General features: G+C 33.8%; 4 protein-coding genes across 6 annotated transcripts; 2 read left to right on the forward strand and 2 right to left on the reverse strand.

Moving 5' to 3' along the window:
- Positions 1 to 3972, forward strand: LOC103499776 (geranylgeranyl transferase type-2 subunit beta 1). 2 transcript variants are annotated; one of them, XM_008462856.3, is made up of 10 exons: positions 1 to 90; positions 291 to 344; positions 534 to 684; positions 897 to 1013; positions 2157 to 2223; positions 2346 to 2494; positions 2790 to 2923; positions 3013 to 3111; positions 3225 to 3300; positions 3431 to 3972. In XM_008462856.3, the coding sequence occupies exons 2-10, from the start codon at positions 291 to 293 to the stop codon at positions 3535 to 3537; spliced, it is 954 nt and encodes a 317-aa protein (XP_008461078.1). In that variant the 5' UTR covers positions 1 to 90; the 3' UTR covers positions 3538 to 3972. The 2 variants fall into 2 exon arrangements, with proteins under 2 accessions (XP_008461078.1, XP_008461079.1); XM_008462857.3 differs by having other exon boundaries at positions 67 to 90; positions 276 to 344.
- Positions 3973 to 5650: 1678 nt separating this feature from the next.
- Positions 5651 to 8475, forward strand: LOC103499775 (uncharacterized). The gene is made up of 3 exons (XM_008462855.3): positions 5651 to 5808; positions 6827 to 8012; positions 8137 to 8475. Exons 2-3 carry the CDS (start codon positions 6841 to 6843, stop codon positions 8138 to 8140), a joined length of 1176 nt encoding a protein of 391 aa, XP_008461077.2. The 5' UTR covers positions 5651 to 5808; positions 6827 to 6840; the 3' UTR covers positions 8141 to 8475.
- A 96-nt stretch (positions 8476 to 8571) lies between these two features.
- Positions 8572 to 11582, reverse strand: LOC103499774 (uncharacterized). The gene is made up of 4 exons (XM_008462853.3): positions 11171 to 11582; positions 10826 to 10890; positions 9187 to 9266; positions 8572 to 8937 (listed from the first exon to the last, which is right to left on the reverse strand). Exons 1-3 carry the CDS (start codon positions 11313 to 11315, stop codon positions 9195 to 9197), a joined length of 282 nt encoding a protein of 93 aa, XP_008461075.1. The 5' UTR covers positions 11316 to 11582; the 3' UTR covers positions 8572 to 8937; positions 9187 to 9194.
- Positions 11583 to 12444: 862 nt separating this feature from the next.
- Positions 12445 to 18233, reverse strand: LOC103499773 ((6-4)DNA photolyase). Of its 2 annotated transcripts, XM_008462850.3 has the most exons (14): positions 17826 to 18233; positions 17653 to 17724; positions 16751 to 16831; positions 16437 to 16616; positions 16293 to 16364; positions 15949 to 16035; positions 15724 to 15822; positions 15561 to 15644; positions 14790 to 14876; positions 14610 to 14681; positions 14401 to 14514; positions 13999 to 14086; positions 13624 to 13719; positions 12445 to 12877 (listed from the first exon to the last, which is right to left on the reverse strand). In XM_008462850.3, the coding sequence occupies exons 1-14, from the start codon at positions 18180 to 18182 to the stop codon at positions 12678 to 12680; spliced, it is 1689 nt and encodes a 562-aa protein (XP_008461072.2). In that variant the 5' UTR covers positions 18183 to 18233; the 3' UTR covers positions 12445 to 12677. The 2 variants fall into 2 exon arrangements, with proteins under 2 accessions (XP_008461072.2, XP_008461073.2); XM_008462851.3 differs by lacking the exon at positions 17653 to 17724.
- Positions 18234 to 18763: the final 530 nt, after the last annotated feature.

An 18763-nucleotide genomic window follows, 5' to 3' on the forward strand; every position in this document is an offset into this window, starting at 1 on the left:
TTTGGGCCGATTTTTCCACACCCCTACGGCATATCCAACTCGCATTCGCTTGTGTTGCATCTCTTTAGGTGGAGCTCCGACCCCGATCAGGTATTCAATCATTTTCTTTCACTCCATTTCAGATTATAATTTCCCTGTTCTTCGTTATTATTGAAAAAAATTTACTAATTTGAAGTAACAATCTTACAATTAGTTCTTGCCCAATCACCGATTCTGTAAATTGACCATTCAAAATTTTTCATCGATTTCCATTAAATAAATAATGAACTAATTAGGCCAGGAATTGACAGATGGGGGAACTGGCAACTGAGAAGCATGTTCAATACATATTATCTGTTGAAAAGGTGCGTGTCACATTTATGGATCTTATGCATTTTAGGGACTTTTGTCATAGATCACTTTGAAACATGATATTACACTTTGGTACGTAATTCCTGTACCAGTAGAGTTGATTGTGAATGATGAAAAAAAAATGTTTTTGAGTCATTTCAAAATCACTCTTTCTATCTGTTTATTCTATGTTTTGTGTACAGAGAAAGGATGATTTTCAATCTGTGGTGATGGAACATCTAAGGATGAATGGTGCATACTGGGGGCTGACTGCACTGGATATTCTTGGAAAGCTCAATATTGTTGATGCTGATGAAGTTGTTTCATGGGTAATGTCATGCCAGCACGAGTCAGGTAAGTTCTCTAAAAAATTTACGGCCTTAGTTTGTGCTTATGGGTGTATGTTTGTCTTGAACAAAGTTGCTATTCAATTACATTACACTCTCTCAGCATGAATTTGGGGATTGTTACCTGATTCTTATCTGAATCATTGTAATTACTGGGTGTTATATGAGGGCATCGAGTCGTTGATAACCAAGGTAGAAAAGTGATACTTCATTGTGCAGGTGGTTTTGCTGGCAATGTTGGACATGATCCGCACATACTTTACACCCTTAGTGCTGTGCAAGTTTTAGCTCTTTTTGACAAGCTGGATGTTTTAGATGTTGATAAGGTGACAAATTGTATCCTTTAAAAATGTTCTTTCTTCTCTTTTGATTGGACGTTTAGGTTTTGCTTGCTTACATGAATCCTTGATAGGCGTCGGAGCGACTTTGGGTAACAGAATTTCTAATTGTATATTCCCTATCAGCATTCATTCATTAAAATAGTTGAGAGCTTTTTTTTTTTTTTTTTTTTTTTTTTGATCTTCTGACATATACTTTTCTTTAGAAAGGAAAAACACTTTTTCATTGATATTGATATAATAAAAAGGTAAAAACAATATCTAGAATCCATCCTTTAAGGGTTCAAACAATATCTAGATATAGGAGTATGATACAAAAATCTTAATCTTTTCTTATTGCTGAATAGTCTACAGTTTCTTTCTACCTATAAGGTAGAAACAGTAGCCTTACTAGTTTCCAGCATTTAATCACAGAGCTCTTTCTCAGCTATGGGAGAACGTCAATTGAAAAATGTTCTTAACTAAACCATTTATTTCCCAGAACAACCAAGGCTAGGAAGGGGCAAGGGGGAATCCGACGTTTTAACCTACAAAAATAATGAAAATTAGATGCACTGACCCTCCCCTATATATCCTTTTTCTTGAGAAAAATCACTTCCATTAAGATGAATGACAGCATATAATGCCATATGAAAACAGTACGGGTCATCAAAAAACAAGTTGCTTCAATCTTTTGAGCAGGGAAAAAGGAAAACAAAATAAAACAAAAGACTTCATATCATAGACCTAAAATGAGGCATTAAAATATACCATTTTTTCAACGTCTTCTCAAGAGCCTTCCAACTCTTAAAAAATATTCCCTTTATTTCTCATCTAAGTATTCCCCAAGGCTGCAAAAAATGAGTCTGTCAAAGTGTAAGATCGTGTATCAAAAAGGAGGGTATAAAACCACTTTCTCCATTGCATTATGATAACCGAACAAAGGCATAAAAGACATCATGTCTTTCAGAACTTTCAATAAATCTTGAGTGCAAAGGGACAAGGATGAAGAATGTAATTCAAATCTCCTTGTGCCTGATTGAATGCACCATTGACGGTTATGTACTAATATAGATGACGAGTTTTGTGAAGTATCAGAATTTAGGGTAGTTGGTCCTCCCATGAGTGGCAAGATCAACTGTTACACTTGACCCTACACTAGATGTCGTTGGCCTTCAAAATGAAGATGGCTCCTTTTCCGGGGATATTTGGGGTGAAGTTGATTCGAGGTAGTCTCCAACTCTATCCATTTCTTTATTATATCTTTTCTTAAGGAATCAATGCTTGGCTTAATCCTACAAGTCACCTAGCATAGAGTGTTTATGAGCTTCATTTTTTGCCCTCCTTTCAGATTTTCATATATTGCAATTTTATGCTTATCGTTGTTACATCAATTGGATAAAATCAATGTTGAGAAGGCTGTGAACTTCGTCGTTAGTTGCAAAAATATGGATGGTGGTTTTGGCTGTACACCTGGTGGAGAGTCACATTCTGGGCAAAGTATGTAACCATTTCTTTTTTTTATGTTTCAAACTTTCAAGAACTCCAAAATTGTTCCTAAAAATGATCGATTTACAAAGTGAGATAGCGGATAATATGCTATCATTGTTGGTGATAGCACAATGTTGCTTTGCTCTATAAACTTTACAATGGTGAATAAATTGCAACTAAAGTATTAGGGTGAGAATAATTTTCTGATTTACACAATACTCTTGCTAGCTCAACTAGCAGTTATTTACACTGTCCTTCAATCCAATTCAAATGTCTCAACATCAATGCATTTCTGTAAATGCAGTTTTCTGTTGTGTTGGCGCTCTTGCTCTTACGGGGTCTCTTCACCATGTTGACAAGGATCTTCTTGGCTGGTGGTTGTGTGAGCGGCAAGTTAAATCTGGAGGTCTTAATGGTCGCCCTGAAAAACTCCCTGATGTGGGTTTGGGATAAGATCATTTTTACTAAGTTTGTTTCCGTTAGTTGCTTTTGAACTTCTACTTAGAGATTTTGTTTCGTTGCTTCAGGTCTGCTATTCATGGTGGGTTCTTTCTAGCTTGATCATGATTGACAGGGTCCACTGGATTAATAAGGAAAAACTGATCAAGTTCATCTTAGACTGCCAGGTTGCTTAGGGCTAATTTTTTCATTACCTAGCATGGCTTGTAAATTAGGGATTGTATTGTTTCTAATTTAAGATAAATTCCACAACGTCATTCTTGTTATTGGAAAAGTGCAGGATACCGAAAATGGAGGAATTTCAGATAGACCAGATGATGCTGTTGATGTCTATCACACATACTTTGGAATAGCAGGTGTATCTTACTATCTTAAGCAGACAAATCTCCTACACATCTTCCTCCTAATGCAGATAACCAAATATTTGTTAACCTGAAGACATTTATTGTTGGCTAATGTAAATTTATACGTAAATGAATGTTGCAGGACTTTCACTTCTTGAATATCCATCGTTGAAAGCCATAGATCCAGCATACGCTTTACCAGTCGATGTGGTGAATAGGATTCGTCTTGGGAAAAGGCATGCTATCTAAGAGCGTTATATCTTTTTTCCAAGTTCCGGTAACTTCAATCAATTCCATATCAGTCTTTATTTGATGATGGGAAGACATTTTATTAGTAGTCAAATTTAGGTGTTGGACCATGAGTTTTGGTCCGATATAGGTCTTAGACTTGTGAAGAAAGGTGAATCATGTACTGTATTGTAGGCCAATAGTCAATTGTCACTGGCAGGATTTGATCAAAGTACAATTATCTAGAAATTGCCTATTGATTTGCGTTTCAAGGTAGAGGTACATTTATCTTTTTGCTCAATAGGGAGGACTTGTTATATCATAGGATAGTTTGTGTTCTATTGTTCGGTTCTGTCATTATTTTACTTATTCACTTTCTTATAGATATTGAGCATTAGTCTCTTTTTGGTCACTTGTTGGAAAGAAAAACCTATAAGATGTTGTGATAGTTTAAAATCTCTATTTGATTATTGAGTTCCACAACTATTTTGGTGATACTTTCTTTGGTTTCACTTTATGATATTTTGTATTTAATATAATCTTAACCCATTCGATTTCAAAACTTGATATCAAATTTGATGTGTAATACACATACACATATCGTTATAAATATAACATAGATTTTGATTGTAAAAGTTACACAAAGTTATATTTTTATACAAATTCTAGAAATCATATTATACGGATATAGAATATTAAGTTTGAAAATTCCAATAACCCGTCAACGTTTATTTATTTTAATTTTATTTAGTTTCATTATTATTTTTTTAGAATTTATTATCCAACAACTCTTAAAAGTACTTTCTTTTTTAGCACTTTGAGCACCTTGGTATTAAGTATTTATTTGGTTAATTTTTAGTAATATTAAATTGTCAATTTAATTGATTCATAACTTTTGAGGTGAAATGTCCATGTATAAGTTATTGTATTTGATAGTTTTTCTTTAATTTGATATTACTCAAAACAAATGTAAAGCAATATGTTTTTTAAAAGGTTTTTAAATTGAATTTTTGATCTCTCAATTTAATCTATAAGAAAACAAATTAATAGTATTTTCACATAGAATAAGAAAATTTTAAAATAAAAGCTACTCAATTAAGAAAAATAAGAAATAAATAAAAATAAATATAACTTAGACAAATAAAGAAAATGAAAATTACTTCACTTAGTCAATTTTTCCAAACTTTCCTTCTTCCAACAACCATGACACCCACCTTTATAATGACACTTAGGCCACTACTACAACTTAATAAACTATTTTTTAATCCTTCTTTAAACCACTTTCAAAATCTTAGTCTTAGACTAATCTCAAATCCAACTCATCCACTTGTTTTATTGGATGACTTAGGAATGCTATAGTTCAAGGTTTACAAATAGGTATCTTAGAACCCTACCATAAACTCAGGTGGTTTGAGTTGGGTGCTAACTTGGATTATGTTTGCCTGATAGACTATAGGTTTGTTGTCATCCTCACATGCCCAAAGGTGAAGGTTGTTAGGGTCTAATTACTTGAAGGTCATTAATCCGTCGAATGATGTAACCGTTGGTTTTCTTAAAAATGTTTATTGAGCAAGCTAAGGTTGGAGGCAAGAAGCTTGACAGTATATTATTTTTTCATTCTCATTGTAGTCAGAATGCTTTTGCACATTATGATATGTATAAAGCGAAAGAGAATAAGACCTCTTCAATTTTTTATACTCCTCTTGTTCCTAAGTGGTTTATTTTAGTTTTTGTTTATGATGTTCTTGAAGAAATGAAAGAAAATAAAATAATTAAGCTTTTTAGAAATAGTCCACAAATATATTATTTTAAAAATACATCAATAAAACTATATAGAAACTACAATAAATTATTCCAAAAAAGGTAAAAGTATCAAAGAATATTTTTTTAAGATTAGAAAATATATCATGGATATTTTCTAAAATTATTTTTATATTGATGTATCATGAAAATTATTAAAAAAATGATAAATTTGACATAATATTTATAAATATATCAAAATTTTAGATTCTATAAATAATTACAGCAAAATTTGATTAAATATTTATTTTACTATATTTAAAACTTTCCATTCATATTATATAATATTTCAAAAGGAAAAGTTTAACATTTATATTAAATAAATATAATTTACGTCAGGATTGTTAGAACTAAAAAAGAATACGACCATTCCCCTTATTTGCATTTCTGTGTTTCTGGACTCTTCGATCAATCTCCAGCGGCTCAGTTTCTCTTGTTTCTTCGTTTCTAACACCATTCATCTTCTTTGAAATCTTCTTCTGAAGGGTTCTGGTAAACACTTCAATCTTATATTCACCCAATCGCAATTATCTTACGATTTTTTTTGTCTTTCTTTTGATTCTAATTATCCCCGTCTTCAGTTTTTTTTTTCTTTTTTAATTTCATGTTCACAGATTAGAATGAACTTGCCCATTAGTTTTTTTCTCTCTCTCTTTTTTTTTTTCTTTTCTGGGTATCTCAATGTTATAGCTAATTGATATCAATTTCGGGTTTTTCGTCTTGATCAATAACTCATGGTTTAGAATCTGAAAGTCACGTTAAGCATATTCTTATTCAAGTGTTGGTATGCAGTTTTGAGTGCAAATTTGTTTGTGTATTAATGTTTTGAAGTCTTTGTTTTGAATCGTGAAAATCACTGTTTTTATATATCTTGTTCTGCATTCACTTTTAAGTTGTTGTACGGAGGGAGATTCAGAAGTAGGAATAAATAATCTCTTATCGAAGAAAATAATGATCTTGAAAATCTATCGACTCTTATGAGCGGTGAATTTGATCTTATATATGAACTTGACAACGCTAAGGAAATATTTTTGACTTTTCTATGAATTTGTTGTTCTTAGGATCTAGTGTATTAACCATCCCGAGTTGGTTTAGTGGTTAGTAGGCAAAATCTTCATAAAGAGTTAAGATTCGATCCATGGTGGCTAGGCTGGTTGTACTTTAGGAATAGTTGTGGTGCTTGTAGCTAGGTTGGACACTCACGGATTTTAAAAAAGGATTTAGCGTAGTCTAGAGCATCAAATTCGTGTAGTGGTTTAAAGCTTATTCTTATCAGCTAGTCATGTTGAAGAGGTTTGAGTACATCATGGAGCTGTTAATGCTTATTGAAAGGATCTCTAGAATTCAGAATAGAAAGCTGTTCATCATTAGATTAATCTTGATTCTAAAATCTGATGAAATTTTTATATATCAGCTGGATTTTGTATCTTCTTGTTTTTCTTCTTTATTAATCATAACCTTGATTCTTCTGCATTGTGTTGACATTCTTTTTTTTTTTTTCTTGCACAAGTTTTAATCATCGACATGCCAAAGATTAGAAGGGCACGCTCTTTGTCACTGGAAAAAAGTAGGACATCTCCTTATCAAGTCAGCCAAAATCATGCCGATTCTTTAGAATCAGCTCAAAATGTTAAAGAATGGGAGGAAGCTAGGTGCCCCATCTGCATGGAACATCCCCACAATGCTGTTCTTTTAAAATGTTCCTCTCATGATAGAGGTTGCAGGCCTTATATGTGCAAAACCAGCTACCGCCACTCGAATTGCTTTGATCAATTCTGTAAGTTATATGGACAAATCCCTTTAATTACCGAATTGCAAGACATTCCTTCTACACATGTAGTCTCTCACAGACAAATGGTTGAATGTCCACCTGCTGGACAATATGGACATGGTAGGAATCAGCTTGCATCGGAGTTTGTTTGCCCGCTTTGTCGGGGCAGTATATATGGCTATATTGTAGTTGAGCCTGCTCGCCTGTTTATGAATTCCAAAGTAAGGAGTTGTTCATCAGAAAATTGTGATTTTAGCGGCACGTATTCTGAACTCAGGAAGCATGCCAGGTCTGAACATCCGAATGTTCGACCATCAGAGGTGGACCCAATGCGTCACCGTGATTGGATAAGATGGCAGCGTGAAAGGGATTTTGAGGATATTGTTAGTCTAGTGCAGTCTAACTATGCTGTAGACAGTGATGGAGAAAGTTTTACAAGGGCTATTAGGTTTTGGACGTCATCCTTTGGTACTGAAATGTATGATTCGCCCATGGACTTGCTTTCAGACAGTATGTTGGATGCTTTGAGAGACTTTGAGTCATTGCAAAACAGAATGGAGAATGTGCAACGTGATCTCAATTCGAATAATTTCACCAGTGTAGGAAACAATTCGTTGTTGGAGACTAGACCCTATTCCCAATACGCACGAAGGCGGGATTTTGCCTCATTTCATCGTCATGCTACTCAGCTGCATGGACAGAACCAACGTCAACGGGTGGTGGAGAGTATGTACCAATCCCCGCGATTGCGTTGGCGAAGTCAGACTTCATTTGATAGACACCAAAGATCATTTGAGGGTACATCACGCACCCCTGAACCACGTAGGCAATACGGAAGCATGTACAAAAGTTCTCCTCGTGCTTCCCGGCTTCGTTGGCGAAATCAGAGGTGGTTGTCGTCATCGCTGCCAAGCCGCAACGAGAGGTACGTGAAGACTATGAGATCTCATGTGACCTGTAGTTCAAAACAAGTCTAGCAGCATTTGTGATCTTGCATTTGGATGATGAATTCTTTAGATGTTTGACGAACATTTTACGCTGCTTTTCAGGTGACAAAACCGGGCTGCTCGTTGTTCAGAACTTTCTTTTCCCCTCACTTTACCATGGCTATTGCTTAAAGCCGGATTTGAAGAACATTCCAATTGGACTATTTTCTTTCGGGTTTCTCACTTTGCGTGGAGAACAACTTTTTTTTCTTTTTGCCCTAGGAACTCGTAAAAATTGATCAGCCATTTCAACACTATCAGTTGTTTATTGACTCAGACATGGGACTTCAATGTTTTAGTTTACATCTTCGACTTTTGTTTCCATCAGAAATCATACAATAAGAGTAGTTACCTCCCAATTCAAGAACTTGAAGGAATTACAAACTTGTCATTTTTTTATTAGCATAATTGAGTAAGATTGCTTACTTTTTCTTTCTTTTTTAATTCGAGAGTAATCTCACAAAACATTTATCTTAGGTAGGTGAGTAAGTCACGTAATTTTGAAACAAAAATCCAAATTCTATCTTATCCAAGTACAAAATAAAATTTAATAATATATGGTCATTGTTTTTTTGGGCATAAATTTAGTGCATCATTTGCCTCCATCGAGTGTACATCGCCAACAAGGCAAAAAGGCACGATAATCTTAAAACTTGTCAAATTTAAAACCAAACACAACTTCCAAAAACTTCAAATCTCCAAACGTCCTGTCTTTGTTTTCCTCCTCGATTATTTGTTCTTCGAAACAAGTTTTTCAATTCAAGACCAAACAAATAGAGCCTGAACTAGCTAACTAGTAAAAGAATTCTAGGTCTTTTGCTTCAAGTCCCTTCGATGCCATCACCAACATCGTCTCATATTTACCTGCAATATATGTTGATGGCTCAGTACAAACCTACTTGGCAGCGGAGAATTAGAAATTAAACTACTAAATCTGTTTACCTAAAAGAACATTTTAATTAAAGCTAATTAAGGCCCAATTGACTTCATAATTACTCGAAACTGAAGTAAAAGAAAATTTAGGATTTGAATCAAATACCACTATACGTCAATTGTGCTAAATCAAATTAAGTTGAGGGGAAAAGAACAAAGAGCATTACAAGATGTTATTACCTCTTCGCTTATGATTTAGCTGATTCAGTGTTGTCACTTGTATTAAGTTCTATGGGGCATTGAGATACATAAGGCTTGAGCTGCAAACAAAGAACAAACTATATCTTTATCCAGGATTCAATACTCTTATGTAAATCTAAGATGCAGTTTGACAACACAAAATTGACATCCAATCCTTTTAAGTTGAATATCTATAGTTAATGTGATGTGCCAAACATGTAAAAATAACAAAATTAATGAAAGTTTCAAGAACTCATGAACAAGCAGCCTGCCATATTTATCCTAACATGACAGGATATATAATTAGAATACAATAACCAAGTTCCATAAAAAAATGGTGTAACACAAGAAAGCTCTAATGGGTATACTCAACCAATGAATGACGCACAGTGAAAAATACACACAACAGAAGAGAACAGCAAACTAAGTAGGAGGCACTGAAAAACATATAGTTTGCACAAAACCAGCTATATATATCACGGTTTTGCCTCCAAGAAAAATTCTAAGTAACATTGACACAAGTGACATTTGAATGGTAGTAACAAGAGTGACGTTTGGTTTTTTTCAACTGTTCGAGTTGACCTCTAAATAGGACATGTAGGCCAACCTACAATGAAATCAATTAATGACATTCTTATGCATGTTAATCTTCTAAACATGAAACATACAAGAACAAATAAATATCAAAATGTTGCATGGGATTGAAATTGTGAGCTGTAAGGAATCGTCAATCTTGACATTTCAATGCCTTGTTATACAGTATTATGTTAAAACTCTTTCTTTTTCTTTTTCTTTTTCTTTTTCTTTTTCTTTTTAATAAAATACAACCTTCATTAAGAAAAAAAATGGAAAAATACACGTAAGAACTCACTCTACAAGAAGGGAATCCAACTACATAATAAAATGCCTATAGGATTTTGGGGCTTAGGGTTTAGGATTGTGTCATGTCTTGTTATAAGGAATTATGACAAAACTCTTAAAAGAGCAGCGAAAGCTTCAAAGGTCAATTAGCAAGAGCTAGTTCCCCTGTAACCAGACATAAACAAATTTCCTTAGCAAACAAAAGTTCCAAGCTCTCCCCATAAGACAGTAAAGCTTCAAAGGTAAAGGTGACTGCTAGTTGCTCTACCACCAGCCAGAAACAAATTACCTTAGCAGAGCAGACAAAAGTCCCCTACCTCTACTTTCCCCACAAGTACTTGCTCAAAAGAATCATTTGGGAAGCTATTAGGAAAAACTGTAGCATAAAAGCTCTCTGCACTAAATCACTCACGAAATACCCAGCAAGAAATAATTCATTTAAAGGAAATAAGGAGAGAATACAAATCCGAAATCAGATTTCAGGAAATCATATAAATCTAATAAATTTCAAAAGGGACACCAAAAAGTAACCCAAGAAATAATTCATTTCGAGGTTAGAGGTTGATTTCCCCACCCACAATAGTGATAAAAGAAAAGAAAGAAAAGTTTAGCCAAGAACTACGGGAAGCACACAAAGCCAATACAAATTTTGTACACCTTTTCTCTGCTAGCCTATTTTAGTCTCCACAATCCTATTCAAAATACTTAAATGTGTTGTAGATAGAAAAGGGAGATATCAGTTCTAAATTTTAGAATAAATTACTACTAGTAAAAATACCTTGAAATCAGACAAATCAGGGACGACATAGTTAGGCAGTTTCTCTGGCACCACCACATATCCACCTGCAAGAAATTTACACATTTTAAACAACCAACAGCAATTTGCGGTAGAACCATACAAAATTCAAATAGAAAAATCTAGTATTAGAAGTAACTCAACAGCCTACTAATCACATCACATTCCTAGAAGCAATAATGATTTTCAACTCTTTACTAAATTACAATTTGATCTAGCAGCACTAACTCGAAATCAATTTATCAAATAACCAAACCTTTTATCAGCCAATATAAACAAGCATAAAACCTAAAATTATATTAGGATCGATGGAGGAGAAATGAATACCTTTGCGTGTATGAAAACCAGTAGGCTTGCAATTCTTGCCCTTGTAGTAATCTCGTGGAGCTCGTTTAGATGAAAGAATGTCGAGAGAAGATGTACGCTTCCTCCGCATTACTCTTCCGAGTCCCAATATTAGTCCCAACGCCATTTCTCAAGTTTATCGCCTAAATCAAACAAAAGAACAATAAAAGAACCTTTTAAGGAAAATTTATTCGGCTAGGTTATCTGTCAGACGGGTGGTCCGTGTGTCTTCGCGGGGTTAAAGCGGCGGTCGGAGTTATCCTACGGCGGTGGAATTTAAACCCGCTGAAGGTAAGAGATGAACAGTTGAACCTACGGCGGCAGCGGAGAATAAGAAAAAGAGAGAACGAAAGCCAGTGGTGAGGAAAAAGTAAAATAAAGGTTTTATTAAGCTAAAAATATTTTATTATATTTTGTATATATTTTTTACGATTTATTATAATAATTTGTTCGATGGACGATTTATAATTTGAGGTAATTAATTTTTTTCGAAATACTTTTAATAAAACAGATAGCTAAATTAAGTACTCAATAGTTTTTAAATAATTGTGTGCGTGAAATACTCTAAATTGATTCGTAAAGTTTTATTCAACGAATATTTGACAAATAGTTTAAATGGATTTTTTTATGGATATTGGATTCAATAGTTATAGTTATAGAATACACGCAATAGTTATATATATAACAATTAGATTCAAAGTAATTAAGTATGTAGAAAAAAATTTTAAAAATTGTAAATATAGCAAAATCTAAGACTATTATTGACAGATGGGTAAAAGAATGTTTAAATCTTAAAAAAAAATCATTTATTAAATGATCGTACCAATTTTTTTTTTCGCAAATATAATGAGCTAGGTTAGGCATTTTTAGTACTTTACGTATTGGGCTTATAGGTCTTTTCTGTTTTCGAAATTGTTCAAATATTTTATCGTTTTTTTTATATTTTTTAAAAGACATCTCAATAAATTCCACAGTAATGAAACTTACAATTTTACATTTTATCGGTGGGAGGACTAGAATTTAGTCCCCATTAGAGTTTAGAAGTCCATTAATGTTTGAGTTATTTCACTTTGATAATAAAACAAAGAGATTAGTTAGGTCATTTGATAAAAAAAAAAATATTATCTAATAGAAGATATCAGAACGTAGTTATACATTATCAAGAGAATCTACGAAACTACCGTACTAATTCATTGGTTCAAAACAATATCTCTAAAGTCAACGTCTCAAAGTAAACTATGCAACACTCACAAGAGTTTCCAGTTAAGGTAAAAGGAAAGGAATAATAGACATATTTCATCCATTAGATTCTAATGTGATAGAAATTTTAAATAAACTTATTTTAAAAACACTTTTTTAGCATTTAAAAAACAAGTCCTAAGTTAGCTACTAGTCTTCGTTGGCAATCTCCATCGACTTCAAGGATTAAAGAAGATGGAGTTGGATCATATATAACTTCCACAACCTGGGAGTTAGGAGAAAAGAAACACTATTGTGGCTGAATCCAGTCATTGAGTGTTTGTCTTTTCCGTTTTGTTTGAGCATTTTGGCGTTGATCTTCCTCTGTATTTCGCTTCTTCAAGTTCTCCAAATCTTCTTCACTTATCAAACCCTTCAATCTTTTGTTTAGCTCGTATGCTTCACCCATCTTTTTTCTGCATTCTTTGATAGCTATATCATGTGACACCACTGAAAAAGAAAGATGGTACACATGAGTAATTCGTGTGGTGATCAAACCCAATCAACCAAAAGAAAACGAATCCTTACTTCATGAAGATGTAAAAACTATACTCATTTAGGAACAATTTCCTAATAGAGTAGTCTCGTGAGAATATTTCATACAGTTCCTTGAGACACCATACTTGGTATTAGACTGCATACGTTCTCTTGACAAGACCAATTCAATAAAAGATTGTTTTAAGAAGTAAGCTCTTGTAAGACGTTGTCAGAGTTGACTTGCTTGCTGAGTTTATAGTATGTTTGGAAGTGATGTTTAAATTGTTCAAATTTACTTTTATCGTTTTTCAAATCACTTTGAAAATGCTTTTAATTCTTCGAAATCAATGTTAATAGTATAAAAATTGTGTTAAAAAAGTGCAAAATTAACCATTGAGTTGATTTTGAGTGAATAAATGTGTAGTTGAAAGTGACTTTAAACATGACAAAAGTGATTCTAACTATTTCAAAATCATTCAAAACGAAAAGAGAATGTCCTACAACAAGTGGAACAGATAATATAAACTATATGTAAATCTAAATAGAAGAATAGCCAAGACAAGTAGAATTGATTTTGGACGATTTAAGGAGCCGATTACAGTTTTTTCCCCTTCCAAATATGGTTTGCTGTTTTTTCCTAAAAGTATGATAGATAAAGCTTACGATCAAAAGGGATAGATAAGATAATGGTTAACCGAAATAACCGTGGCAGAACTAACCTGGCTTTGGGTAATCTTCACCAATAATGCATTTTGCTTTCTTTTGAATGCTGAGCGGAGCTGTCCATGGCTCATATATGTACTGCTTGGGCATATCTATCAATCAAAAGTTGGATTTCATAACAGCAAAATAGAGCACCACATCAATCATGATGGAAGATTGTTTTTAAATCATTATTCTTTTCTTTTTTTTCCTATTTTTTAAAAACTACTATTTACATTCTACAAGATTGATTCTGAAAAATTAACTTATTTATCCTGTAAAGACAATAATGACAATACAATAAATAGGATTTTTTTACCAAAAAAGACATTTTAAAAATAAACAGTAGGAAAGTTGTCTAATTTTAGTATCTAAACGAACCATTTGTTTACCTTTTAATACTGGAAGAAAATGCCTAATGAAGTCGCCATTTGGATCATACTTCTTTCCGAATGTTATAGGAGAGTATACGCGATTATACTGACAGCCAAAAACAACCAACAAGAAGAATAAATGTAAGAATAAAGTAATACAACAAAAATGACATTTTCTGAAGAATTGACCCACATGATCCAGCAAGTAAAATCAATTTGCCAAATTTAAAGCCACGAGTCTACTTAATGCTTACAACACTCTATACCAGTATAATTTCATGTTACCTCATGATGGTGATAGAGGATACATGTTATGCTTTTGTGAGCAACAATTCTATTGATGGATGAAGTTCCCAACAAAAGAAGGGGGAAGAAACTAAGATTCTAACATCAAGACAGTTACTAAGACACAAAACAAACCTGATAAAAAAATGATGAACATGATAACCACAGCCAATTTGCATTGTTAATGGCCCAATCCGAATCAATCAGAAGCCTCTCGAACACATCACGTCCTTTCTCCCAATGAACAAACTAAATGCAGAGGGAGAAAAATGAAATTATAATATAATGACATCAAGATCAACTAGAATTCAATGCGCCAACAATTTCCAAGCTGAGTTACATACCAGATCTCCTCGAGTTAGGAAACATGCAACACAATGTCGTGCTAGGTGGTGCATCCAACCCCATTTACGAAGCTACAACAAAAAAGAAGCAAACTGTTCTGCTATCATATGACCAAGTCGAACTTTGCTCACTTACCCTAAATATATAGAGAGTAATGTAAAAGGATAAACCAGACTAACCTGGACCATTATAGCATCAATCCAAGGAAATCCTGTTCTTGCATCTCTCCAAGCCGCCAAGAGTTCATTATCATCATTCCAAGGTATCTACATATTCGTTTTATTTACTTTAGCACACACAAGTTTAAGTAACATAATCCTACCAGGTCCTCTTGTTGCCTACCTGTTAACATCAAACCTAATATTTGAATTCTGGTTTTAGGTTAATCTCCTGAAATGATTAATAAAGTACATTTACAGGGCAGTTTCCTAATTTTGCATATTCTACTTCTACTTTATCCAATGATGAAAAGTACTTGGGATCTTGAACCACTGGTGACATCCAAGTCTTGCAAATCCGTAATGTTTGGAGCTAAAATGTTTCAGTGCATGTTGGGACTGGGACAGGGACAGGGACAGAACAGATACTGTTGAAAATTGAAAATCTTTAAATCAAAGGGAAACTAGAGCTCTATTCAAGTTATATGCTAATCTACAATTTATATATATATAACCCCATCAAAGTTTAAGTCAGGTACAAGCTTAATGATCTGAAATTCTGGAACCAGTTTCGTTGTGTAGAAGATTAGAGTTGATATCGTATTGAAGATTGAAAATATGATCCATTCACTTATTTGCATGCAGGCTACAATTGAGCAACATCACAGTTACCACGAGAACCGTATCTCAAAGAAGGAAATAAGAGATAATTAAATATCTAGTTTACTGTCAAAGAAAATTGAGTAAGGTCCTTAACTCAGATGAAGGGAAAAGAAGTGTAATATCAGCTACCTGTTTGCATATTTTATTATCCTTCATACGATCAAAATTAGGTGTTCCAAAAGCTGCTGTGTAGAAAAACTCCCGCCATAAGAGCTGTCCAGGAAGACAAATTTTGTTACTACACAGACCACCATATCACTAACTACATGTCTGGTTGGCACAATTAACCAACCTGTCCCACAAGGGAAACCGGAGGTGATGTATGCCCTTCGACATTATTATATATTTCTTGAATACGTTGGTAGAAGTACCTGGAAGACAGACACCCGAACTGCCATAAAAATTAAAAATAAAGTGGAAAGAGGGGGGCGGGGGTATTGGGGGTCGTTATTACATGTTAAAGTGGAAAACAATTGCACAAATACATCAATGATAAAAGTAGTAAAAGTTCACTCACTTTCAGGTAGGGCGATAGCACTGTGGTTGCTGGCTTTAAAAATGCAGATGGATCGCCTTTGGGTTTCTCAAACTTTGCCACCCAATCCTGCAAAGATCCGATAAGAAACCTTGCACATTCATCAGACTTACCCAAATAGCTATATCCATTTGCTTAGGTTGTCTATGGTTGGTTTACTTATTTAAAGGTGTTGTTGATGAGTTTAGGTCTGTTGGTAATGGCCAAAGTATTATCATTCCTCTTAATCTTGTTATAATAAAACTATTACAAAATCATGATTAGAAAAGAAAGATCCTCGGAGATAGAAGCTTAAACTTGAAAAAAAAAATCGGAAAAAAACATACCTTGTTACTCATTGATTCTTCCAGCCTCTTCAAGGCTTCCGTTTCTCCTCCTCTAAAAGGAGTCCAGTCATCCTGCATAAAGCTAATTCTTATTGCACATGTAACAGACAACAGATTCATATACAAATAAACAGGACTACAAACCTTCGCCATGTCTTCATAACCAAGATCTTTAATTGTTGGAACATCAGAAATATCAGATCTTCCAGTGTCACCAACTGGAGGAAGTGAAGAAACCGTGGTAGACAGAGGGGCACATGCCCATGAGGGTTCACCAGCAAGTTTTAGGAAGGATTGGTAACTCAGAGGCGGACTGCCCCCATTCTTCTCAACAATCATCATTAGAAATTAACCATCGTTAGAGGGGGGAAAAAGGAAACTAGCAAACTGAGTAAGCAACAAATTCCACACAAAAATAAGGCTCATGTCCTGATATAAACAAGAACGTTTAAACTAACCTTTTGGATAATATCTGCCGGATTGAACAAGGTATGGCTTACAGGAGAAAATACTTCAATTCCAGCAGCAGATGCAAGGTTCTAAGAGAAAACAAATGGACATAAAATTTCCATCATCAAGACACCCGAATGATATTTTCCAAATTGACCAAGAAATTTCCATTTCATTTTCTGGGAATACAAGAAGAGTAGAACGTAGAACCAAATTATGTAGCACAGGATGCTAAAGTTAATATTCTAATTATTTCAAGTATGGTGAAAAGTAAATTAAAATCTCAATTCTCAAAATTTCAGGAGAGTAAACTGAAAAAAAATGGGTAAAATGTTATAGAATCTAGCAAAACTAAGGCTCTATTTCATAACCATACCATTTTAAAAGAATTAAGCTTACGAAAACTACTTCTATCTATTAATTCCTTTATTTTTTTAATCATTTGTAGGACAGGTTTCAAAAACCATGTCAATATTTGAAAAATAACAAATTCTAGGTCTAATCCGATAACCATTTGATTTTTGTTTTTAAATTTTTGAAAACTAAGTCTATAAACATTCATTCCAACTCTAAATTTTTTCTTTTGTAATCTACTTTTCACCATTATTTTCAAAAACCAAGCCAAATTTTGAAAATTAGAAAAAGCAATTTTTAAAACTTTTTTTGTTTTTGTGTATTTAACTAAGATTTCAAATCGTGTACTTAAACATGCAACTCATGGTAAGAAATTGAGATAAAATAGTTTATTTTTTTAAGACAAAGAAAACGAAATGGTAATTACCAAATGGGTATAGTTTTTCAAAACATGTTTTTATTAAAGTACTAGGTCACTCTTATATCCTCAAACTCAAGTTTAACAAAAAATAATCAGCCAAAATTAAAAAGAAAAACACAAACAAAACAAGCTTACTTGAACTCTAGCATCTAAAGCTTGATAGTAAGGATCCGTATCATACTCAAAACAAAGTTTCTTGACATTCCACTGTAAGAAACCAAACGAATCAACGGACAACAAGTTAATACCAAAAAGCGGAAGCAACGGTAACATCTTCTTTAATACACTCTAGAAATCACTAAAAATACCTCTTCCAAGCAGCGGATCAAGACCTCACCAGGCTCCCCATGTAGAACCAACAAGCGCGAGCCGAGCTTCTTGAGGTTCAAATCAAGGTCCACTAGACTCTCAAGAAGGAACCGAATTCGATTCAATCCAGCCCTAGATGATCCAGGGGAAAACGCAGAGGGATCAGGCTCCATATAATGTGGATCGATTACGAAAACGGGATACAAAAAATTGGCTCCCTTGGCTGCGTATTCAAGCGCCGGATTGTCGTGAATCCTTATACCCTTCCGAAACCACATCAAGGAATTTGAACTGGACGCCATTAACTTGCTTGAATTCGAACAGTAGAGAGATAATGGTTGAATCGCCGCTCGCATGGGAACTGAATTTGGAGCTTCGTGTTAGTGATAACTTTCGCGCCCAAAAGCGTTGGGAAATTTTGGGTTTTGTTTGCTAGCAGTTTCAAGTAAAACGGCATCGTTTCGTAACGGGAGTTAGACTAAAATGCGCGGTAGGCTTAGGGTGAATAGGACGACACGTCGTATCACTTTGAGATGGACGGTTTTTATGGTTTTAAAATCCTTTCATGTTAGAGATCATGAGATTGCCACGTCGCAACTTTTTCTGCACACTTTAATTTTTCAAATAATTTTAGGTTTTTTTCTTTATTTACACGGAACTAAATTTTAGATCAATTTAATTATATATCATTAACAAAATATACAAATTGATAAAACTTTTACTTCAATGTAATCTAAATTGTAAAAAAAAAAAATCAATTTACTCTTCCAATAGTCTTCATAATTTATGTTCATTTGAAATTAATCAAAACTATTTCAAAATTTAATTATAATTAGGTTAAATTTCACAAATGAATCTTATCTCAACGTTTACTCGTCTAAAAACATAAATATTTAGTTCTCTTTTGATTTTTTTGTTTAAACTAAACACTATGTCC

Source organism: Cucumis melo, chromosome 1, assembly GCF_025177605.1.
Source record: "Cucumis melo cultivar AY chromosome 1, USDA_Cmelo_AY_1.0, whole genome shotgun sequence".
In the NCBI taxonomy this organism is placed as follows: Eukaryota; Viridiplantae; Streptophyta; class Magnoliopsida; order Cucurbitales; family Cucurbitaceae; genus Cucumis; species Cucumis melo.

Bases quoted from the DNA above. Each gene is read 5' to 3' on its own strand.
- LOC103499776 (XM_008462856.3), top strand. From the start codon at position 291: ATGGGGGAACTGGCAACTGAGAAGCATGTTCAATACATATTATCTGTT. The intron at 685-896 runs GTAAGTTCTCTA...TTCATTGTGCAG, and splicing joins GTCATGCCAGCACGAGTCAG to GTGGTTTTGCTGGCAATGTT. The intron at 2,495-2,789 runs GTATGTAACCAT...CTGTAAATGCAG, and splicing joins AGAGTCACATTCTGGGCAAA to TTTTCTGTTGTGTTGGCGCT.
- LOC103499775 (XM_008462855.3), top strand. From the start codon at position 6,841: ATGCCAAAGATTAGAAGGGCACGCTCTTTGTCACTGGAAAAAAGTAGG.
- LOC103499774 (XM_008462853.3), bottom strand. From the start codon at position 11,315: ATGGCGTTGGGACTAATATTGGGACTCGGAAGAGTAATGCGGAGGAAG. The intron at 10,891-11,170 runs GTATTCATTTCT...AATTTCTTGCAG, and splicing joins TGGTTTTCATACACGCAAAG to GTGGATATGTGGTGGTGCCA. The intron at 9,267-10,825 runs GTATTTTTACTA...CTTTGTTTGCAG, and splicing joins CTGATTTGTCTGATTTCAAG to CTCAAGCCTTATGTATCTCA.
- LOC103499773 (XM_008462850.3), bottom strand. From the start codon at position 18,182: ATGCGAGCGGCGATTCAACCATTATCTCTCTACTGTTCGAATTCAAGC. The intron at 16,617-16,750 runs GTTAGTTTAAAC...ATTGTTGAGAAG, and splicing joins CGGCAGATATTATCCAAAAG to AATGGGGGCAGTCCGCCTCT. The intron at 12,878-13,623 runs GTTAGTTCTGCC...TTTCTTTTTCAG, and splicing joins TGAAGATTACCCAAAGCCAG to TGGTGTCACATGATATAGCT.